The following is a 25,197-nucleotide window of genomic DNA, read 5'->3' as shown; positions in this document are numbered from 1 at the left end:
TAGGTTACAGCTGGATCTGGGGTGAAAAATGACTTGCTTTATTATTGTTATTTTCAGGGCTTTTAATATACTCTTATCATAAAAAGAACTTTATTAACATTTATTTATCTTCAACAAGAATCCTTTTAGTAAGGAGACCAAAATGGTGTTGTTATATATATATCGGCATCGGTTTCGGCATCGACCAAAATGAGCTGAAAAATATCGGCATACCGGATATCGGCAAAAATCCAATAATGTGCATCCCTAAAACTAATATAGCTTCAAAACACAAAAAGATAGTAAATAATAAAGAGGAACAAAAAACATATTACAAGCAATAAACAGTGCTTTCAGTTCTAAAGAGTAACTGAACGTTTTCCATTTAAAAGCTGAGTGATTTTCTCATCTTTACTGTTGTTTGAGTATTAATGAGCGGGAGAGCTGCATTCACATTTCACACTAATGCACAGATCTCTTTTTAAATGAAGGATGTGGTTTGTCCTTCTGTCTAATAACTTGAGATATTACTGACTGTATTTACATACATTTTGCGTCATAACATCAATTTGAGACCCAGCCACATGCGCGAGCTCTCTTCACAAAGCGTGGCGCGAGCATTTGAAACTAAAAGCCTTCGGTCAACAAGTTTCCTATTTTTAATATACAAGCACATTGCATTCCAAACGACAGCAATGAAGCCTTCGTAGAGCATTTATAAGGAAAATCATGTTGGGGGGCGAGAACACACACACACACACACAGTAAGCATAATGCTGCGTTCACACCGCACGCGAATGACGCGATTCGCGCGAGTGATTTACATGTTAAGTCAATGCAGAGACGCGAATAGGCATTCTGCGACGCAATTCGCGCGAATGAGGCGGCGCGAATGGCGCGGCAATGATCACGCGAATTAAGCGTTTTGAACGCGTGATTCGCGCGAACCGTGCGAAAAACGCGAATCGCTCAAGTTGAAAAATCTGAACTTTGGAGTTAACCAATGAGGAGCCTGCTTACTGCTGTCACGTGGTAAAGTGACGGATGGGAAACCCGAGTCCAGAGTAATTTAAAATTACTACTGTATTGTGTCACAAAATGTACTTTTAATAGTTTTTCAGACGATAATGTAGTTGTTTAAAGCTCAAATATGTGATTTATTTATGAAGAGAGCTCCTATTTGAAAATTTGATCTGTTGTTTTCGGAGGTGTGAGACCCAGGCGATCACCGGAGCTCAGCGCTCATCAACCCCAGTGAGAGCAGCCTTAACTCGGATAGTCTTTCTGCTGACTGCCGCTGCCTGGCAGAACCCCCTCCCATGACGCGAATTTGCGTCTGTTGTGTAGTGAATGTCACACGCGAATGAGCACTTTTTGTATAAAAAAAACACAGATTTGAGCATTAAACAACAATATTATCGCCTGAAAAATTCTTCAAACTACGTTTTGTCACACATTAACAGTAGTATTTTTTACAGAAAAGCAGTCAAATGACCCAGTCAAAATGACTAGCAGAAACCCCTCCCATGACGCAAACTCGCGTCTGTTGTGTAGGGAATGTCACACGCGAATGAAGCGAATTTGACGCACGAATGAAGCGAATGGATTCAAAATGTTCATGCGTCCAACTTCGCGTGAATAGCGCGATTTATTCGCGTCATTCGCGTGCGGTGTGAACGCAGCATAACATCAAGCAAAGTTTCTCACAGCACATATCCTTTGCAATGAAGCCCGCAAAAGTCATTGTAATTCGCTTCAACCTTTCCGAAAGATTATTTTATTGTGTGTGGGTGTGTGTGGAAATGTAAGCAAGCAGAATACAGGTGTTTCTAAAACACACACAGCGCCAATTGCACACCTTCAGTTAAATTCTAAGCTCAGATTTGATCCAGAATCATTGTGGAGAGAATATTTTCTCCAACCCCTATTGTATGATCAGCACAATATTAGATCGACTAAACACAGTGTTCTTTCCTGTAGACCAGGCCTGCAGGCGTAACATGCATTGATGCTTCTTCTGCATACTGCTTTACTCTTGTGTGTCACGTGACCAGAGTATAATCGCAGCCTTTGCGGTTACAAAATCATGTTTAATCATATCGCGATATTATCGCAAATGCAATTAATGCGTTCAGCCCTAACGCAGATTTCACATTTCTAGTGTTTCGTTTGTTGACTAAGGGAAAGCTGTTTGGTTTGAAAGTGACTTTGTACATAACTACTTTCCGACTTCATTCACAGAAATTTGACTGTACCTTCATAGTCATAGCATAACTTCTGCTGAACCCAGAATATTCTTTTAAAGTGAAGTTTGTACTACATCTTTAAAAGCTTGTATCATAGTGCTAAATACTTGCAGTACTTCTCTTCAAGAGAACGGTTTAATGTTTGGAAGTATGATTACCTGCTGAATGCTTCTAGGCAGTGCACCCCGAGTGACTCTCGCTGTAACTCGCCCTTTGTGGCATGACTTCATGGAGAAGTGTGTAAAAAGGAATGGAGCAAAACACTCTGAAATTTAAATAGGCTTTTTAACCTTAAGCGCTTCACTCTTGGCCTGTTGCGGGCTGTTCGCTCTCTCTGGAGTGCTTTTACAAAGCCCAAAACCATCAGTTATTAATTTACTTCAGGCATTAAACCAATAGTATTTCACATTAAGCATGGTGTTTAAGATGAGGGTTAGGGGGATGTGGAATTCATTTGGATTGAATTATAGTAAGTTTGGTGATCTGTTCATCTGGATAAAATGAATGTATGACAGAAAACTGTGTGTATGGCCAGTTCCATGCGAAACTCTACATTTATCAATATGGATGTCAGCGGTGGGTGGCTATGATCAAATCTCACTTCAGGTCTCATGTACTCAAGTTTTTAAGATGGCGGGAACTTGCGAGCAGCATAGTAAATCTGGTGGAGACATCTGTTGTTTATTGTTGTTTAAATAGTTAAATTGTCAAATTTCAAAATATAAATTGATATTTGGATTATTTTCCTGACCGAGTCTGACAACCGCAGCTCACTAATCTATCATTAACCGTTACTCGACTAGATTAGAATGTCAAATAAAATGAAATAAAAATAGAATTGATGGGTGTCTGTGACACTAAAAGTACCACAAATGTTTTTTTCCACATATCAGTTCTAGCTTTGCTAACTTCAGCCATTCATCTTCAAATCAAAACAAAGTCAACCAAACATAAAAGTTACACTTCTCATTTTAAAAAGGTGCCCAGCGCCTAACCAGACACATTTTTAAATAAATACATTTTCACTTGCCGTTTGTATGTGGTTTATAATGAATCCCACTAGCCTAATTAGTTTTATTTTATAGTTTAATATAAAATGTATAGCTACTTATTTGTCATTCTGGTTCTGTTCTGTTAAATTTAAAGGATTTGTTGAGGAGTTAGGGGAAAATATCCTAGGCTATTTATAATGTTTGTAAGTGTTTTATTTTAATATATGTTTAAGACACTATTCTGCATGTCGAAGATCCTAGGGGCAAGGTTTCTAAACCGTTAACTTTTTGCGGCGTTATATTTAAAGGCGATTGTTTTCATCCGCCTCATTTATCAAGGTGCGATCACTCGTACGATGGGATTGGCTACGTATGAATGTTTCATGAATTACATGTGAACCCTTCTGTAAGATGGTTTCTGCACTTGTTTTTATATTAGATTGATAAATGAGCAGATCTAAATTTATTTTTACAGTTTTTATAGAATTGTTGTGTTGTTTCTTTTGCAAAACCACCCGTAGTAGTAATTTGTCATAACTAAAATGTAACTTTATAAATGACCGATTTGGAACAAATAAAGTGATGCTATAATACAAGCATTGAGTAAATTGTGTAATTTTTTAGTTTTCAGTTGTTAATTTTATAATTGTCATTTTATGTCATTCTCTCTTGGGGTTTTGTTGTTGTTGTTGTTGTTGTTGTTGTTAGTTTTTCTTAGCAAATGCGAAGTTGACCAAAACAACTTTTTTGGAAGTGTGTGTCTGAGCCCTTAAAATGCTCCTGGTTTTGGAAGTTTTAGAACCCAACCTATATATCAAACAAATATTTGTATTGATTGTTTTATTGCAATATTATTATTGTTGTATAGCACATCTCAAATGACTGTTCCCCTTTTACGGTGTTCCCCTCAACAAAACCATGTGAGCGTAACGTATGACTGATTCATATGGGAAGAATTTCCAGATCCACCCAGAATGGAATTTCAAGGTTATCCCATGAGCATATGCTTTCTTTGCCCTCCTACTCGAAACGCTGATAGATTAGAAACCAAACACGCAGGAGAGCAAAAACAAGACTGCATAGTTCGGTGGCTCCTTGGAGATGCTGTTTCTCAGTGTGGGCCCTGTAAACAGAGAGCATGCCACGCCTCTTGAGTGTTTCATGCCAAGCCACAGGAATTCCCTCTTTCTCATAGTTTCCCGCCTGCCAGTGCAGGCCAATGGAAAAGCGCCTATGCTGCATAACATGGAGAAGGAAATCCTGGCTGTTACTGAGCATTCTCTCTCTCCCTTAGATTAAATGATCATCATGCAGTCCTTTTCCCTCTCTTAGTTTAGTGGGTTAGGTCTACTGAGCAGGTCCATAGATGGAATCTGAATTATGGAAGTTGAAGGTTTATGAGAAGTTAGCACATTAAAATATTTTTTTAATATATTTTTTAATTGATATTTTTAGATTCGTTATATTCATCTTATTTATAATATTATTTAAAAATATCTTATTATATTTATCTGTATATTGAAAGATCATAATTGTACTTGATGCTTTACATGAACAATGATCTTTTCTTTTTGTGTGTGTGTGTATGTAATTTTATTGTTAATATTATACATGTAATTTTATTATGTTGACATTGTATTTATGTAAATTAATTAAATAAATTCTAATATATTGAATTTGTTTAAATTTAAAATTTATATTGATTTTTTCTAAAAAATAAATAACTTTCTTTAAAGGTGCAGTGTATAGTTTTTATGAGAATCTATTGACAGAAATGCAATATAATATACATAACTATGTTTTCAGTGGTGTATAAAAGACCTTACATAATGAACCATTTTGTTCTTATTACCTTAGAATGAGCCATTTCTATCTACACACACCAACCACTGGTCCCCTTACAGTGAAGTCACCATTTTGTGCCGCCATGTTTCTACAGTAGCCCTAAACAGACAAATTTCTCTACACAGCGCTAGTCACTTTCGGCTCTCTCAGACGACATCTTCGTCCTGTGTCAGCCACCGTAGCTTCTCTATGTACTTCGAAAGGGAGGGGTGAGCGTTGGGTTATTGCAATTTACAACCTCGCCACTAGATGCTGCTAAAATTCACACAGTGTACCTTTAAATTGCATATATTGCATATAATTAATATATGCATTATTACCGAGTCTGATATTGAAAGTGTAACATGGATTAAAACAAGCTAAACTTTTTGTATTATTCTTTATTTATTTGTATGTTTTTTCTTTTTCTTTCTTTCTTTTCTTTCTTTCTAACATTGAGTTTTTCTTTTGAATGCGAGTTATTGTAAGAGACACCTGGGTGGATTTCTCTTTGATTTCATAATCCTTGTCTCATGCTGCAGATTAGTCGCCTGTATGAAAGACTCCACTGGCTTTTGACTTTAATTCACGGCTAAATATAGCACTCCTTTTCCACTGCAGCAAACACACAAGAGTATTTGCAATGGATTTGTTCACCCCTTACCTTCACTCTGCGTGTTACTTTCCCACTGTGTGTGGATGTGTGTGCGCGGACGTGCACACAGTGTGTGTAGGCGTCTATGTTTTGGGCCTTGAACAAACCACAGTGTGATGAGGTCTTTAAATCATACTTTATGGATATAGGGAGTAAAAATAGATTGTGGTGAAAGGCTCATGGCTAAAAGCCTCTTTTATGACTTAATTACACATAACATTTATACTTGTTCTTCACACCAGGTTCTGATTATAATTGTTACTGTTTTCTGCGTGATTGAATTTTCGACATGCCTGAGCCTCTCAGTGCTTAGTTGCGTGCAGAGTTAGTTGTTCTAGTTATGTACTGTTTCCAGGCCTAAACATAGCTGAAAGAGGGAAGAGTTGTAATATGCTAATCATTCCATGACATTAACCCCCCATCCACCCTCAATCCAGTGCAGCTCCGGCAACCGTTATGCTCTGCTCTTTTGATGAGCAGGGAATAATAGGATTGGGAAACATTTATTCTGCTGTGATAATTCTCTGTAAGGGACCATGATCTGTAATGTGTCATTCTATCTACTGTCACGCTGAGTCACGGGGGAACAGTACCGAAGGGTTTGTGCATCTCTGGCGGCAACGAAAAATTGCTAGGCCTGGGTTTTGGAAAAGGTCCGTACAATGAAAGTCAATGAGGTCTAATGTTGTTTTGTTCAAAATATCTTATCTTTTGCATTCAAAATATATTCTTTTGTATTCAACATAACAAAGTATGTCACAAAGATGTAGGACTATAAGATTATATATATATATATACATACACACACACACACATATCTATATCTGTATACACATATACATGTGTATATTTGGTGAACTGGTGGTTTTAGTATAGCATGAAAGCCTATGTACAGCCTAACTTAGGCAAGTGAATCTTGGGACTTGTTGCGTGGTTTTAGCACTACTCTGCGGCTGCCAAGACATGCGTCGTATGATGCGAGCACGGCCAGCATTGTTGCGATTCCATTCATCCTTTCCTACCACGGCGAACTCGATGTAGGACTATTCTCCCAGGAGCTCATTATATTCATTCCCATACCATCCCTCCAATGCTTTATTTATTTCATTTTGCAACCAGCACATATTTGCAGTTCAGCTTTTCAAATGATAATTGGGATTATCATTTTGAAGTGGAGGTTCTTCCGCTTCGGAAAACTGCGCATTCAACAGTGCACACAGAAAGGTCAGGGTCTCTGTAGCATTCGGGACCTTTGTGAGCTGTCCCAAACCAATTTGCGCTGTGCAAGTTGACGGTTTCAACGCTGCCAGCATCGTGACCTTTACTGAAGGAGAGCTCTCCCCTCTCAGCCGTCTGAGACAGCAGATCATCTTGCTGGCCACCAGCCACGCTCTCCCTCCATATGAGGCACAGTGTGGTGTGCTGCGCATTAACGCTGACCTTACTCGTGTACAGAGTGTGGTGTACGCATGCCACACGTCACGTATGTGATGCAACCGCCTGTTGTGTTTCTGTTACAGTTTGAAAAGGGATAAGAATTCCCCTCGACCTCTGAAACCAGATGGTTTCTGTTTAATTGGCTCCTTTTCCTCTGCACAGCACCTGCAGTATCTGGGTCTGCCCATTCACACTATAACAATAATGATAAAGATATAGTTCTAAAAATCGTTTTAAATATAAAAGAACAGCAGAGTCCACACCACAACTATAACGATTACAGCAGAGAAACAATATTGTTGGATACTTTCAGAACGATTTTTTTTCCAGCTTATGAATGTTAAAAACATTGACAGCCAATCAGAATCCATCCTGTTTTAAATAGTTTTAACATTTTAAGTGGCAAACGTCAAAAGTAAATTAAAATGCAATTATAAATGTACCATTAAAATAATGTATGATTATATACAATGTTGTAATACAATATATTTTATTTATTTAACAAATTTGTATTAAATATAAAAATGTAATTAACTTTTAAAATTACACTGCTCAGGGGGTAAATAGTTTAATATAGATACCTAGTAATACTACCATCTTCATATCAAAATAAAGAAAAAATCGTTTTGTAAATTGTAAAATACATACTCATATACATCTAAAATATATATATATTTAAATTAATACAACATTTAATATATTTAATTAAACAGATGTATATTAAATGTATACACTTGTATTCAGCTTGTCTTTAAGGCCCTGATATTCTTCATTTCAAACATTTGAAACAAAGTTCGTTTGGAAGTTCATTTTAGGAGTTTCAAACAGCTTGTCAAAGCGAACTTTCCAGAAACACCTTCTTACTACCATTTGTTCATGGTGGGTGTTTGTGACTGCACGGAGGATACGCCTTCTTTCACATAAATCTATTCTGAGTTATTTGGCCTGTTCACTCATTGACATCAGATTGAAAAACGTGAACACAATGGAGAGTTGTACTTCTGATGAAACGAGACAATGAGACTGTTTTTCTTGTTAAATACGGTAAAGCTGTTTGATCTTGTATAAAATTATATGAATAAACTTAAGTAAATAAAGTGATTTTACTTGAGTGCCCTAGAGCTTGTGCAAACATCCACGTTGTTATGATCTGATAACATGCTTTTCTTATGTTTTATTAAAATGCTTGCCGTTTTCTCAGTTTTGTTGTATGTTTATTTTCTTATTAAGAGGAAAGCGCACAGCAAATCTTTACATATTCATTTAAACTTCGCTCTCAGCAGAGTGGGCGGTGTCAGATGTTCACTAACAGTATATCGCTGGTCACATATTTCAAACTTTGTTTTTTGAACTTTGCCGTGAGTATATCAGGGCCTTTAGTGTCATTTACATTTAAACATTTAAGTATTATTAAAGTGTTAATCGCATTCAAGTTTTTCAAAACTGTATGAAACCAACATAAACAGATTGCATGTCTAAGAACTTGGCTCTTGAAAATGTCATTGACCCTTTCCCTTTCTTGATTTCCAGGTGGCATTGTACAACCCTGACCAGGACGGGAGTGACAGCCCTCGAAGCAGCCTTAACAATAGCCTATCTGATCAGAGTCTGGCCTCTGTTAATCTTAACAGCGTGGGCAGCGTGCACAGCTACACACCGGTAAGAGTCCAGTTTTCATCAAACTTTGCAGCCACCGTTCCACGCTTTAACCTCATGAACCTGAAGCAGAGCTCTTAATTTGCTGAGTTTTATTGTGGATCTACTTTATGAGAAGCAGGAAGATTCCTGTGCGTTAGTCAGAATGCCAGAGATTGGAGGCCTGTGCATGGGAGCGTGCTGACACAGAGGTTAAGGGAATGAAAGGCAGAGCTCATACTGCTGGAGCGCTGCTAAAGAGAGACGCTGCCTCTGATGTCCTCCCACCAGAGAAGCCGCTTCTTTGTTGTGGTCCCCTAGAAGCCCCGCATGCCTCTCGCTCCAGGCTCTCAGCATTGATCCGGCACAGACACTGATAGATTCACTTCAGCGGGCCAGACAATGTTCTTTCTCTCTCTCTCAGTCTGTCTCCTTTTCAGCTCCATCCAGCTGATTTGAACACTGTAGTCTGTTTGAACATAACCAGATTATATACGCTCATCTTTACAGTGATGCATAGTGTGTCATCTGACTCCCACTGCTCATATTTCTTGTGTACAATTAGTCTCTGCTGCTAATGTTGCATGCGAGCAGGTCTTATGCAGTTTTTTTTTGTTTTTTGATAGTGCTAACAAGTCTTTTCTGCTCTGTGATTATACAATTGAGTTTTGAGTTTGAGCAATTGTAATAAGGTACAAAATGATGGGTACCACATAAGGTCGGGATGCACAGTAGTATATGCGTAACAATATATGTGAGTGTTTCTGTTATATTTCCAAACTCTCTTTGGATTTCTTGATATTGAATATATATCAATCAAGTTTCATTGTGTATGTTAATTTCCCTACTTTTTTATCTAAGACTAAATAATAAATGAAACAACTAATCCTTTAATAACATTGTTAAATGTAATCTTTAGCTAATCTCATTTTTCAATAAAATGTTCTGATGCATAAAATCACTGATAGCTTTTTAATGTTTTATTTTCAATTTATTTGGACTAAATAGTGTAGAATTGTAATATCTGTCATTTATTACTGGTACTCATCAGCCATAGCATAACAAAAAAATGATCAACTTTTCAGCATCAGCCTGAAAGAATGAAAGGCATTTATATATTAAAATATATTATTATTATTTTTTTGTGTACTATGCTGCTACGACTTATTATCAGGAGATACTGTTTGAATCACTGGCACTAACAATTATCTGTTCATGGGAATTGTTTGCAATAGCTTTGAGACATTTTCAAATACAACCATTTCCCATAACCAGTTTGCAGTGACTGCTAGAATTTAGACTTCCTTGGAGTCCAGATGACTGTTTTGCCAGCCTCTCCAGTCTGTTAAACACTGTTGTCTTGAGCTAGACATGGCAGAGCCCCTGCCCTTGTGTACGCCACAAATATGCTCGGCATTATGGAGGCCTTGGGAGCCATTCAATAAATCACTCATTCTGGGCACGAAAGGCATCTCTTCAGGCTCAAAACAGTGAGCAGATCCCCTTTGGACTGCAACACTTACTATTTCAAAGAAGTAAGAGTTTAGACACACAAGCTAATTCGTTTTGATGGGCAAACCTGTACTGTATTTAGTTTGAAGGATATTTATCATTAGAAAGGTTTGTTTTATGGATCAGTGCCTGTTTTTTGCAGGCAAGCGCATATGATCTCGCTGTCGATTTCAGTTGCGTTGCTCAGTTTCGCCAAGCTGTTAATTACTGAATAAACAGCCGTAAAAACAACTTCAGAGAGTCTCTCAGGAGACGCGTCTGTTTTGATCATGGCTGTATGGTTATGTACAGATTCAGCCGTGTTCGTAAATAAACGGTCAAGAATTGAAGGGGTTTTGTGCGTCTGAGATTTCACTCCTGCATATTGCTCTACAGTGTCTGGCAGTTCATTTCCTGTGCCGTGATGCTGAGCGCTGTAGTCAGAGCTGTCATGTTCTATCTGAGCTCTAATCTGCCGGTCACTGGGCCTAGCTGAGCAGCTCTGCCTTTTAGAGTGGCATGGCTGATTTCTGTCATTGTTGCATTCATCCCCTCACAGAACCGTAAATCCTCCTCTTCTCCCCCTTCAGGTGACGAGTCATCCAGAGCCGGTGTCCCAGTCCATGGGCTTGCAGCAGGCCCCTCAGGCCCAGTACAGCATACCGGACCGCGACAAGCAGCTGCTCTTCTCGGACTTCGAAGATCTCAGTGCCTCCTTTCGCAGCCTTTACAAGACTGTGTTTGAGCAGTCCTACAACCAACAGGGTGAGTTTCACACACGGACATCGCATCAAAACGCTTGGAAAAAAGAAAGTAGGCCAAGTCCAGATGGAGTCAGCAGACTTTTTGTGCCATTGTGTTATAGCTGAGATTAATGCAGACTTATTGGTAAATATCAGCCAAAATAATTAAGAAACCAACAGAGTGGAGATTGTGTCAAAAACTGTTCAGTTCTGCAGAATTTGTGTGTGTAAATAAATACTTTTATAGGAGTTATAATAGTTTATTCAGAATATTTTATCAGCTTTATTTTATTTATTTTAAAATATTTATTTATGTATGTAATTAAGATTATTTAAACTAGTAAACAATTTATAGTATAAGATTTTGTATATAATTTATCTAATATGTTATTAATAATCAAAATATAGTAACTTAAAATGGATCAACGCTTTAGCTGGGCTTGTATGCCAAAATAATTTAATGAATGACTATGAGAACTGTTAACTGGAGATCCGCTGTACATTCGGTAGTACACAGATGCTCAGTATCAACTGCTCACAACATGGAGTTACTGGAGGAACATATACTTCAGGATATGGGTTTATTGGTAGTAGGAGGGACTGTCAGGTATGTCAGAAAGTGGGTAACTTTAGTAACTTGGAGATCAGCGCTGACTTGAGGCGCAAACTGTTTAGAACGATTCAGTCCGATTTGATGAACTGGTTCAGCCGGTTTATGGATTCTTTGAGGATATTTTTTAAAGGCTTTTCTGTGCATTTTTATGAGCAAGGACAATATTGGCTTTGTGCACGGTTTAGAGTTCTCCATCTAAAATGGCAGCCCATCAAATGAATATAAGAACATTGCAGTTCTAGATTTGGTTCACTGCGAGCTTGCCTGTCTTTTAGAAGTTAATTCCTATTGTTTGTAATCTGATTGACTGATGTTCAAAAAGCACTTGACAAGCGGGTTGCGTGCAACACCAGACGAGCCCCCGCACCTAACCTACTTTGCTCAAATCAGATGCTTTTCATGTTAATGTTTCCAAAATGAACTTCTTTAATCTATCATCTATGTTTCATTAGCTGAAAGTTGTTACCTTTTTATGTGCATAAAAGTTAAATCTCTTAGTCAGACAAGCTTGGGCAATTAAAATGAGCAAATAAAGCTGGCGAGAGGATTTCACACCCCACTGCTGGAGACACTGAGCTAATTCACTGGCTTTGATAATAGGTAATGAATCGCATTATTATTCAGGGGAGCTGCTAGCTAATTGCTTTCTGTGCTCTCCCATGGTTGGACAATAGGCTTTCTCTGCTGATAAGAGATGCACCCCTGTCACCCCACCGATGAGTGTTCTCTGGCGATTGCAGCGATGCAGGGCCCCGCAGTCTGCTCTAAAAGCTCTCCACCGAAATAGGTTTACAGTGCCAGCGCCATGATGGACAGGGCCTCTTAAGACCGCGAGCCGCACGCTTCGGTGATTGCTATTGAGTGTGCAGATGTTGGAAGCTTGTCAGGTGTTTTTAGAAAATAGTTCAAAACAATTGCACAAATTAAAAGTTGGAGAAATTGTGGTTCAGTTTAAGAGGGCTGACCATGACTTTGTGCTGAGTCACTGTCTCGACACCCTGGTGCATTTTAAAAAAGACAGAATCAGATGTTTTCAAAATGTTCTGGCTTTTTTACTACATAGATAAGGACTGGATAAAAGATTAAGTGTGATCACAAAGTTGCAAACTGGAGTCAAACTTGTTGCTGGCATAAACACTGACATGGTATGCATTGCAACCTTTTGACTGTACATTACATGCATATGTACATTAGTTATTAGTGAAGTCACAATACATTTATTACAGTATTTAGTATTTATTTAGTAATCTTTCATTTATATTTGCATTTTATTAATAATAATTACTAATAATTTATAGGGATGCACCGATGACATTTTTTCCGAACTGATACCGAAAATTCTGAGTATCGGCCAATACCAATCCAATACCAGTGCAGTTTTGTTTAAAGATTCAATGTAGATTTTTTTCTAACTCAGTGTGTTGAACTGGTAATCACTCTTTTGTGTGTTAAACACAGTCTACTAAATATAGACAGCTTCATTATAAAGAAAAAACAACAAAATTAAAAAAATATTTAATCACCATCAATAACAAAAAATAATACTGTAAACTAGATGGTTGATAAACTAGATTAGTGGATAATTCAGCAGCAAAAGTCACACAAAAAGTGCACAATAATTGTATAAAATTCACAAAAAATAATTTAGTGAGGAACAAATAAGTGAATAAGTATAGCACTAAATCTGGTAAAATGTTACACGTTTTAAAATGCATCCATGAAAAACAAGTAAATATATTTATAGAAACAGGGCCTATATACTAAGAAATTAAGCTTATCATATTCTTCATTGGACAAAAGTATTATAATACGAAAGGCTCCAATACAGAGCGGCACAAAGCGTGTATGCGCATCCCGTGCGCAGGATTTTATGTGAAACCATAGTGTTATCTACAGATCAAGCATAATAACAGGAACAGTGAATAATCTTGGAGAGTTTCATTTTGTTGACTGTCATAACCGAACACAACACGCAGTTTGAATGCTGAATTGAGAACGACTGACAGCCGTAGCCGAGGGAAGCATTCACGTGAACTTGAATTGAATGGCTTAAATATTCGTCTGTACCTCACAATAAACTATAGAATGGCTTCAGAACACTTATAATATATAGTGCACGAAGCATTGATTATGTTTGTGTGCCTTTTGTGGGCCACTGGTTCTTAACAATAACACAATATTATATAGACAGTATCAGATCTGGATCGGTCCTGTATCCTGACCCAAATAATGGCATATCAGAGCCGACACCGATACTAAATATTATTAATTAATTAATTAATTAATTGATTCAATTAAATTATTTTCATTTATTTTCATTTTATATTGATCAAAATAAAATATTCCAAATAAATTAAATAAAGTTACTATTTCTGTTAACTTTTAATGTACAGTGTAAGCATATGCTTTTTAGCTTTTCATATTCAAAATTATTGTTAGAAATGATTGTGCCTTGTTATTATTTGTTAAATAACTGGAAATGAATTAACATAAAATATAAACTATTAAGGATAGAAATGTAGAAATTAACATTTGTGAGTAAATTTTATTATTGTACCTATTGTATTAATTTTAAATAACTTTTTAACAAATTATAGTGTTTAATTATTTGTGGAAAAATTGTAATGTTAAAAATGTTTTAGTATATCTAGAAATTCACATTTAAGGTTAAAAAAACTGTAAGATGGATGAATGCTGTAAAAGGATTGTCTTTTTAGTCCATGAGGTCTATTGTATTACATCTGCAACCTTAATATAAAGTGTTTGAGTATAAACTGATAGTTTAGCATATTTAATGTGATGCCCTGTTTGATCCTAGCAGGTCTGATGGGTATGCCTTCGGAGTCGTCCCAGCAGACCCACACCTCCTGCTCTTACCAACACTCCCCCAGCAGCACCATCAGCACCCACCCTCACAACAACCAGAACAGCATCACTAACTCTCACCCCAACAACATCCCCAACAGCGGTAGCCAGGTGCCTCTCTCCCACCCCCCTCACTCAGCCCACAACTCGCCACACGGACAGCACCTCTCCCAGCATGGCCCTCACACCCAGCACAGCCAGCACCCGCACACGGCGCATAGCCAGCACAGCCAACATCCCCAACACAGCCAACATCCCCAGCACAGCCAGCACGGCCAGCATCCCTCCCAGCACCAGGCCCACGGCCAGCACACGGCGCAGCAACAGCAGCAGCAGCACCAGAATCTCTCCCACCAGCCTCATCCTGCCCAGCAACAGATGCAGTGCAACACCGGTAAGAGTCTGCTTGTCTGTGATAGTTCTTGCTATCTGATCGTCTCTCCTTTTCCTCTTTCTGTCTCAAACTCTCAGCACACTTCCTTCTGCGCTGGCATTGCCCTGACAGGCCGATTTATTCAGGCCTCTTCTAAAAGTCATTTATTTTAAATTAAGAAATTTATGGCAACTTTGGAGCAGTCAGCAGTAAATCATGAAGTGATTTATACAGCTTTCTCTAATGAGAACAAAGCAAATGCAGCACACTTCAGAGAGCAGGCCTGTACAGAGGGCTGTGGCTCCCCCTGCTGGCTCAAACGCAAAGCTGCTTCCACACATCTAGATGAGTCCTGCTGTGGCCTTCACTACGTTGTTTTATCTGCAGGTCTTCCCAGTGACTGGTACCCCAATTTGGATGCGCTGAAAGAAAGCTGCCGCATCGCCAGCAGCTACAACTGGGCTGATGTGGATCTCTCACCCTTCCAAGGTATAATCGAAATGCCTTATATCAGGGGTTTTCAAACCATTCCTGGAGCCTCCCTTATTAGACACACCCAGCTCAGGTCATGGAGTACTAAACTAATCAGCTGATGAGTTAATACAGCTGTGTTAAATAAGACACTCGTCCAACATATGCAGCCCCCTAAGAAATGCATCTCAATAGATATGTTTACTTTTCCAATCCGATTTCAGAATCTTAAAGGGTTAGGCTTCTGTATAGTAAAAGGCGCTGCATATGATGGATGGGTGTCTTATTTAACACAGCTGTATTAACTCATCAGCTGATTAGTTTAGTACTCCATGACCTGAGCTGGTTGTATTCTAATAGGGGAGACATCCAAAATGTGCAGTGCTGGGGAGGCTCCAGGAATGGTTTATAAACCCCTGCCTTATATATTTGCTGTAATTTCCATTAATTGATAAAAGAAAATAAATTTTTGTTTTGTTTCTCAAGCTATTAATTTTGTACTAGCACCACTTCATCTCATATGATACATAACGATGCATAGATTGGAATGGGTGATAACAAATGCATTTAAAGGTGCTCTATGTAGATCTTTTTTTCAGTAAAATATCCAAAAACCACTTGGCCATTATTATAATTTGTTTAGTTGAGTACTTACAATATCCCAAATGTTTGCAACTATTTGTAAATTGTGAGAAAATTGCTATTTTAACCAAGGAACCGGGACATTGAGGGAGTCGCCTGTCAATTGCGTCATATCTGCGTTACTCTCGGTTTCTGGTTTTATTCTGCAGAAACGCTTTTCATCTCATTAACAATCCCGCGGCCTTGCTCGGCTACACAACCCTCACTCCTGCTCTGCTTCATACTACAGTTCTGTTAATAACCACATCCATCAATATGATTTCTTGATGAGTCCTTTCCTGATTTTTTTCCCCCACTGACTGTGAGGTGAAGACCACATGTCCCAAGATGCTTCGCTCAAACTTGCCATCATCGAACTATGCCTTTGTTTTGAATAGGTGCCCTCTAGCGGACAGAAAAGTTGCATAGTGCACCTTTTAAAATTAGTAATTTGAGACACTTCTTAAAATTCAATTAGCTATTAATTATTTGATTATTTATTTTAAAAAAGAAATATTTTGTTCTTCAATAAAGATTAAATGTTGAATTACTTTGTGCAAACATTTACAACTATTAAATTTATATATAATTTATGTGTGTGTGTGTGTGTGTGTGTGTGTGTGTGTGTGTGTGTGTGTGTGTGTGTGTGTGTGTGTGTGTGTGTGTGTGTTAAATATAATAAACTTTTAAATTATTTTATTGAATCATTAGAATTCAATTCAATTTTTTTTAAATATAACAACTCTGAGCTTATTTTATTTTTAAATCTATGTGATGAGCTACATTTTTATTTGAGTAGTTAAACAAAATGACAACCTGAAAGAACCTGTTAAGCACCTGTTAAATATTTATTTTGTATATTCATTGATTGTGTAAATCACTTGTTTTAAAACAGTAGCCATAGATGTGGTTTTAAAGCTTTTCTTTATAGTTTTGTGAAAATCTCTGTCATTTGTTTTTCTGAAGGTTTGAAAGAGAGCATGAGACAGGCGGAGCTGAATAACTGGTCTCTCGAGCCTACTCAGATGGCAGACCTCTGCTCTTCCATCAATCAGTTCTTTGCTCGTACTGGAATTCAGCCACAGGGGGCAGTGCAGCCACCAGTGTGCCACGGCTCCATGCATCCAAACAAGCCCAGCCCACACATCAACACAGGTGAGTGGTCTTAATCATCCCTAAAATCCACTGTCATATATTAAGACTGCCACAATAGTAACATAGTAACATCAGTTTGTTTTTCAGGAAACATGTACATGGACTCGAGACAGAGCTTGAGTTCTATGATGGGTCCGCCAGGATATCCTCATATGCCGCCCATGAGCAGCCCTGGCCCCACTATGACAGGTCCTTATCTTTTATAACTCTTATATCAACAATCAAATGGCCTTGATGTTGGAGCATGTGAATCATGTTGAACAGGAGCTAGTTTAAATCTAAAATGTTTGAGTAAGATACACTCCAAGAAATAAGTCTCTTATGCTCACCAAGGCTGCATTTATTTGATCAAAAGTACAGTATTATGAAATATAATTGCAATTTTCTATTGTTTTCTATTCAATGTATTCTTGTAATGGCAAAGCTACATTTTCAGCAGTGATCAGTCTTAAGTGTCACATGATCAAATTATTCTAATATACTGATTTGGTGATTTTGGTCATTTCTTATTATTATCAATTTTGAAAAGAGTTGTGGAAATTGTAATCATTTTGATGGAATTTTAATGAATAGAACGATCAAAAGAACAGCATTTATTTGAACAGGAAATCCTTTTTTAACATTATAAATGTGTCACGTTTGATCATTCTTGCTGAATTATCCTGCAGTTTATGCCATGGATACTTTAAATCATGCAGCCAGAAGATATCATAGAGACACCCTGATATACCCAAGACACCCTAGCAACCACCCAAAATACCTTAAAGGTATAGCTCACCCAAAAATGAAAATGAACCCATGATTTACTCACCTTCAAGCCATCTTAGGTCTATATGATATTCCTCTTTCAGACAAACACAATCGGACTTATAATAAAAATTGTCCTGGCTAATCCAAGCATTACAATAATGTGTAAATAATGTGAACTCTATCCCTTAAACAACTCCATAAGTAACACTACAACCGCATAGCAACAAGCACACACACCTTCTTAACACTAGGTTTGTTTAACATCACAAGGGAGCCTGTTTATAGTTAATTAGCAGTTTGTATTTAACACTTCCCCAGGTTGCAACTTTCCACGTTATGCACGGGAATACGATTTTCTTAACGTGCGCGTCAAAGCATTTGCATGTTGTGACCGTTCCCCTCTGCTCTGCCCTCAGGCCATCACGCTCAGATGAACCAGCAGCATATGATGCCCGCTGGGAACTTCCAGATGCGCCGCATGCCCGCCGACGACATCCAGGACGACTTTGACTGGGACTCCATCGTCTAACCCAGTCCAAGAGCGCAAAGAGTGGTGCAGACAAAACGAGAGAGGAGCGTATGGAGGCAGAGTGTTTGTGTTACAGAGCAAGAGGGCTGGACCTGAGGTGTCTGCATGCCCGTGACGGAAGGCAGATTGGAACGGGACACTTGAAATAGTGCAGGTGTTGTTCATAATGACCTGAAAGAGACTCCTGTGTTCCTGGTGTTTTTATGAAACAAAAACAAAGAAACAAAAAAAAGATATTACTTTGAAGACAATCACATTTACTAGGACGTTTAAGTGATCGCTTTTATACTTGTCCAAGGGGCAAGTGGTTCGTGTTTATGTCAAATGTCTCCCAACCCACAGCCTTTCTACAAGCCCGCTCAATTGCCAAGCTCGCCCCTGCTCTTCAACTGTTGTTCTGTGATTTTTCGAGTAATATGTCTGGCTTGTTCTCCCCTCTCGTGGTGACTAACTCAGGCCTTGACTGCCTATCAGACAAGATTGGCTCCCTCATTTGTGTTGTGAAACTTCCTCTGAGATGCAGGGCACTTTTCGTAAGAAGGCCGATGGTGCAGGTAACGTGACACTCAAAGCACCTACCATAGTTCTCTCTGCTCATTCAGGCATAAGTAGCCCTCTTTCTCTCTCTTTTTTGTTTTGTTTGTTGCTTTTCTGACCCTACACACTGTAACATGTCGAAGTCGCCATGCATCCGATTCCGATTCTAGCAGATTTTACTGATCGTAAAGGCTCATAATGACACATGTAAACCACATTACCTGCAGTATTTGTACTTGTGTATCTTTGCTGCCTGAAGTGTGTCTTGTTTTTTGTCACTAATAGATTTAGGCAAGTCTAAACGTGTGCGTCAGAAAATGATATCGATCCAGACCTCACTGTCAACGTTTTACGTTTGCATGTACAATCCTCGTTCTGTCAACTTTCACCCGTCAACCTGCAGTCTCCCAATTGGGCTGCATTGCTTTTAAGTTCATTTAAAGCCCTCAGGACCTGCCACTGCAAACTTTCATGCGTTGTTTAGGAGCTGAGCGGAGATCTGTGGGATAGCGGAGCCATGTTCACATTCAGAAATCAGCCTGCTGTGTGGCTCTTTACAGCAGCGCTGAGGAAGAGATGAAAATCACGTCAAGGCACATTTGCTTAATGGTCCGCAATAAAAGATCCCTCTTTATTTTAACCCTAGGATCAACCAACATGAAATTGCTTGCTCTTTGCTGCACTGACAAAGACTTTTTGCAGAGAGCGTACCTTCACTTAAGCTGTTGCTTTTGGATGCTGGGTGTAGCGTAATACTGAGAGAAAGATGAGGACTGAAATATTTAGATACACTAAAAGCCTTATGTTGGAGGAATGTTAACTGCTGCGTTTGAAATTCTGCAACTAAAGTCAAAATCACACATTCAAAAAAAAAAAAAAATCATCATCGACCTGGATGGATGCAGGAACTAGACCGTAACTACGTCTTGCCTGATCAAGCGAAGCGCCCTTAAGCAACTTGGCTGTAATTACTACATACTAGACTATATTTTGAAAAGTTTCAGTGTCATTTTGTTATATCAGCGATATTATGGAATGTGTTTGTGCAATATAATTAATTTAGGGCTATCAGTGATTACAATCATCTCTTTTGAAGAGCACAAAACTAATGCACAAGATGTGGACTAGAATAGCGGAACCCAAATTAGAAGTAGGTACAGGCTGTTGACCTTTAGCGGGTGTTTATCGGTGAGAAGCAGCACTTTTCCGATTAGACCCAATTCTAGAGTGAAGTGCTTATCCGGGAAAGCCATTAAGCGCGGTTTAAAAGGGAAGGAGTGGATCTGTTTATCATAGCTTGAAAGTTTACGCACGCCTGAGTCTCATTGGCTTTCGGTAGTTTTCAGTCATCTTTATTTGATTTTTTTATTTATCAGTGTACGTGCAAATAGACTTGTAAAGTGAAATGAACTAATGACAGTTGTTTTTTTGTTTTTTGTTTTGTATTTCAGTATTATACACTCTCAAAGAAAGTATTTACACTAGTCATTGACATGTATCGGCCTTTGATCGCTAAGGCCCTTACGGTCATGGATCCATGAACCATACTTGACGGTTTGTGGCATATGTCCTAATATCATGAAAATCTCACATCGCAACCTCAAAATTGTTTTGCATAAAGACATCTATTTTTAAGACCATTAAAATGTGGAGTTTATTATCATGAGACATTGAAAAAATGTCATTACTCGGTAATCGGTGCAGACTTGCCCTTTATTCTCAGCGATTTGTCACGTTACTGTAGTACAGTAGTTATTGACAATCAGAGTAGAATAATTGATTCATCACAAAGGCAGTATTAAAAATACTGATAAATGAAAATAGCTTTTTTAATTTTAATTGTAATTAGATGCTATTGCATTTTACATTACACGTTATTGTATAATAAAAATAAAGAACTTGATGGTCTTAAAAAAGATTTCTTGATCATTTTTTCTTTTATTTTGGGGTGAAACAAGACAGATCTTGAGAGATTGGTTTAAGGAACCCAGTCAAAATGACATTTCAGTCTGAATCCTGTCCGCCATCAGCTATGTAGTTTGTTACGGGGTTTACATTGGCCAAACCATATTACCGAAGCCAAACATAACCCTGAAATAAAACTCAACTGGCTGTGATACTGAATTTGTGAGTCTGCTTTTACAAGAGAAGAAAAACAATGACCAGAACCGTTATCCACTTTACCCCAGACCGACTGTTGAACGTTCCGTGTTTTTTGTTTGACTGCGATGCTGTGCACATTGTTCTTAAACTAAGCTCCATTGCCCAAATCTGCTTTGGCTCTCCGCATCCTCCTTTTTCCGTCGGTGGTTCGTCGCGCGGTTTCGTTTGGACGCCGTTCACAAGCCTCGTTCGCCTAGCCTCTGTGTTTGTCATACAAAGAGCTTTCGGAGCTTTTATCTGGTCTTTTGTGCACTTTGAAAAGAATTCGGAAGCACAAGCGCTCCTGTCGTTCATTAACTCAAGCAGGATCTCGCCTCGAGTGAATGTCTGGCATCGGTGTGAACTTTAATAACGTACTGTGGCGCTCACCCTCCATCATGGTTTGTCTGGATTGTCGACCACAGAAGGAGTGTCTGTTTTAAGTTGGAAATATTTTGTATGTATTGCCAATCTATTTGTGGTAGTGATGTGTTTGGATCTCTTGTTTGCCAAAGAGAGGAAGTCTAACTCTGCGACGTTTAAGGCGGCCGGTAATTGGCGTAAAGTATAGCTGAAGGATCGGACCGAACGTAAAGCTTGAAGGGAGCGCAAGAGAATATATGAGCTGGACAGGTGATGAGTTCTCTCTATCTCTCTCTATTCCTCTTTTTCTCAAAAAAGAAAAAGGAAAAACATTGCTCCTTTGATTTTGTGTTTGTGTTGTGTGAAAGTTTTAACTGTTTAAAGACAACTCAGTTTTCGTAAAAACAAAAGAAAAAAAAGAACTTAAAACAAGTGGAGATGCATCTGCCAGAGAGATTATTGTAATCAAGGAAGATTTGAGAAGCCTTGTTACATTTACGGGAGAAAACTGCCAACAAGTTCTGGTATTTGGAGCCTATTTTATTCATTGTTGGTGTGTTGTTGTGCTTATTGTAAATATGTGTCTTTTCGATTGTCCTTTTTTCCTCTGGGGTGGTGAGGGATCAAGGCAAGGGCTCGGGTTCACCTGCGAAAGAAAAGAGGGAGATGAATACAGAGTATTTTGTTATTGTCCAATCCAAGGGTGACACAGTATGTATATATCTATATTGTATATATGTGATGAAAATGCGTTGGCTTTTTGTGTGACACTACCTTTTACCTGTACTATGGTTCAACATTCAGTGTTTCAGTGTTTATATTCTATTTTAATCTTTGTTTTCTGTTTGATTTTGTCCTGGTCATTACTTGTATTTGTTGTTTCGTTTATTTTCCCCTTTTTGTCCTTTTTGTTATTGCACGGTTTATTACTTTTGCTGTCCAATAAGATGACACGGCTTCTCTTTGTATTGGTTTTAGTGCTGTAAAATAACTGAAGTGTCATTAGGATTGTCAATACCACCCCTTCCCCCGATATGCATGAATGGCACTTAAAGAAATAAAATATGTTAACTTCACTGTGCAATCTTTGCTGCTTTGTGACATTTATTTATATATTTATATTTGCAAAATGCCTTTGTTTAATTGATTGGATGATTTTGCTGTTATCCGGTCCGTTTGTTTCTGATCTCAAATATTTAACCAACCTTAACCACTATTGTTCAGTCACTACTGACAGAAAATTGGTTACTCAATTTATTGATTAGATAAATAAATGATTGTAACAATATGAAAATAAAGGAATACATGACCCGATAAAACAAATACAATTCATGTTTAACCAAATTTAATCCTGACTATTTTAGTATTCATATTTTCGTTTATTTTTATTATACTTCACTTTTATTATTCTTTACTTTATTTTTATATTTATTTTATAAAATTAACCTGCAAATAAATACATGTAGGAATTATATATATATATATATATATATATATATATATATATATATATATATATATATATATATATATATATATATATATTATATATTAAAGAATCAATAAATTGTAAAAAATAAATAAGGAAAATAATAAATGAAGAAAAAAGTGTTCCATGTGAATGGCCCATTACAACGCAGACTTGCAGTGTAAATTTCATATCTATTTTGTGAGTAGCCATGCAATACACAGGATAAAGCATTCAGTGCCTTATCCCAGATGTCCACATGCTATATCATTCATGATGCGTGAAAGCAACTGACCTTAATGTGAACTTTTAAGGTCGCGCTCTCACATTAACCTTAAAATCGAATTGGTTTGTCATCAAAGTATTCTGTACACTCTTGTATATGATGCTCGTGCTGCTGAGCTTTCGGGTTATAACAATAAGCTTGTTAACAATCCTGTTTTGCTCAGCAGATCTAGGTTAGCCATCTTGCTTTTGCGGTAAAAACCTGTTTCTGATGGTAAGACAGCCGTTGACGGGATGTTCTTAGCTTTGAGAAGCTTTTGCGACACACTCGAGATGCTGTAGTGTTTGAAGCCCCCTACAAGTTTGCATTTCCTCACGCTTGTGTATTTGGTGCACTCACCACGGTGCTTTGAAATCGCTTAAGTCTTTGTAATCCCAGTTTCCTCCTGAAGAGCACACACAGTCCCTTGGTATTTTACCGACCTATTTTGAATTTGACGATCTGGTGCTGTCACTGACTTGGCGGTCTATTTCTAGTATCTGAAGCTTAGTTATGTTCAAAACCCCCTTCAATTTTTTTTAAACAAAAATTCACACATGCATCGAGACCTCTGTCCCATCAGATCAATCATCGTGCTGTGGGAATGTGTGGCTCTTTCTCTGCCACGAATATGTATATATGTGAACTTTGGGTAAGACTTTGGAGGGTCTGTCAGGACATTTATATTCACAATTCTGACGTTATAACACAATTGCGAGATGTAAACTAAGGAAGATTGTTTCAACCACAGAATAAAAAAATAAAAAAAGATTATTGTGACTTTTTATCTCCCAATGCTGAATTGGTAAACTCACGAATCTTTTTTTTTTTTTCTCTCGTAGATTGCACGTTTACATCTCTATCTCAGAATTGCATGATATAAACTCACAATTGCAATAAAAAAATAAGAATTGTGTGTTTATATCTCCCAATTCTGACTTTTTTTCTCGGAATTGCAAGATATAGGCCTAAACTCGTAGTTGCGAGTCATAAAGTCAGAACTGCGAGATGATAAATGATCTTTTAAAAAGTTTTATTCTGGGGTGGAAACAAGCTTCCAATCTAAAACTCACATGTTAGTCATCTAAACTTTTGGCTGTTGGGGTTTTCTGCTCCGATTTAGCATTGGGCCGTGCGTCTGGAATACAAAGAAGTGATCCGCGTGATTGATATTCAAAATACTAAACAAGCGGTTTGTATATGCAGTCCTAGTTTCGGTTTCCCTTTATGAATCCCTTTTATTTCTGCTGCAGGCGCAGAACGCACATGCCACTTTACAGTCGTCTTTAGTCGTTTTGGTGTGTTCAAGTGCATCTTTTTGGCCAAGAGGTGACAACACAGTTGGCTTTCGTCGAAGCTAGTTCTTTGACATCGGCTTGGTATGCCCTCGGCTTTCAAAATAGTTATTTTTAAATTGTAAATTCAGTCATGGTTAGTGTTTTATAACCCACAATGTGTTCAATCTAAAAAGGTGGACACATTTTGGCAACTTCAATAGGAATTCTTTGTGGATTTCGATTTGCCCACCGCAGTGACCGACAGAAAGCTGTTTAGTTTGAAAGTGACTTCTTTGTAAAAGGTGCTTCATAGACAGTTAAAATTTCCCTGATGTGACCGCTCTTTGATATGATACATTCATTACATTGCAATTTTAACCTAATAGACTTCTTTGCGAATAGCATATAATTTCATTTTGCATATCTATAAATCTTGCAAGTACGCCTACTTTTGATCAGTGTAAGTATCAGTGTGAAAGCTACTGTGTGTTTACCTGCTTTTACATTGCAAAAGAGTATTTTTGGACACAGAAATGTATCTTTACATTGTGCTACTGGATTGTGTGTACAAGCATGTATATATTCCTTCTGTGCAGCTTTTCTGACAGGATCAAAACTCTTCTCATGTGCTTATAAATAACCTTTGACTTTTGAGCTCCCGTCTTTTCCTGCTATGTTGTATGAGTATGATCACAAAGTATGAACAGTATGTCCTGTTTTAACAGATGAATGGTGTGTCATAAAGAGACGGCAGAACAAAGTGCTC

General features: G+C 37.9%; 1 protein-coding gene across 4 annotated transcripts in view; it reads left to right on the top strand.

Moving 5' to 3' along the window:
• Positions 1 to 22,497, top strand: part of foxj3 (forkhead box J3) — a 126,909-nt gene extending 104,412 nt beyond the window's left edge. Inside the window, exons 6-12 of one of the 4 annotated variants that reach the window (XM_067430823.1) lie at positions 8,664 to 8,792; positions 10,850 to 11,024; positions 14,437 to 14,874; positions 15,241 to 15,342; positions 16,912 to 17,100; positions 17,188 to 17,289; positions 18,267 to 22,497. In XM_067430823.1, coding sequence (XP_067286924.1) covers positions 8,664 to 8,792; positions 10,850 to 11,024; positions 14,437 to 14,874; positions 15,241 to 15,342; positions 16,912 to 17,100; positions 17,188 to 17,289; positions 18,267 to 18,379 — 1,248 coding nt within the window. In that variant the 3' untranslated portion in view covers positions 18,380 to 22,497. Of the gene's footprint in view, positions 1 to 8,663; positions 8,793 to 10,849; positions 11,025 to 14,433; positions 14,875 to 15,240; positions 15,343 to 16,911; positions 17,101 to 17,175; positions 17,290 to 18,266 lie in introns of all 4 variants that reach the window. The other 3 variants (XM_067430821.1, XM_067430822.1, XM_067430820.1) reach the window with 3 other exon arrangements.
• Positions 22,498 to 25,197: the final 2,700 nt, after the last annotated feature.

Source organism: Pseudorasbora parva, chromosome 22 (assembly GCF_024679245.1).
Source record: "Pseudorasbora parva isolate DD20220531a chromosome 22, ASM2467924v1, whole genome shotgun sequence".
In the NCBI taxonomy this organism is placed as follows: Eukaryota; Metazoa; Chordata; class Actinopteri; order Cypriniformes; family Gobionidae; genus Pseudorasbora; species Pseudorasbora parva.
This window is presented reverse-complemented; position numbering and strand designations above follow the sequence as displayed.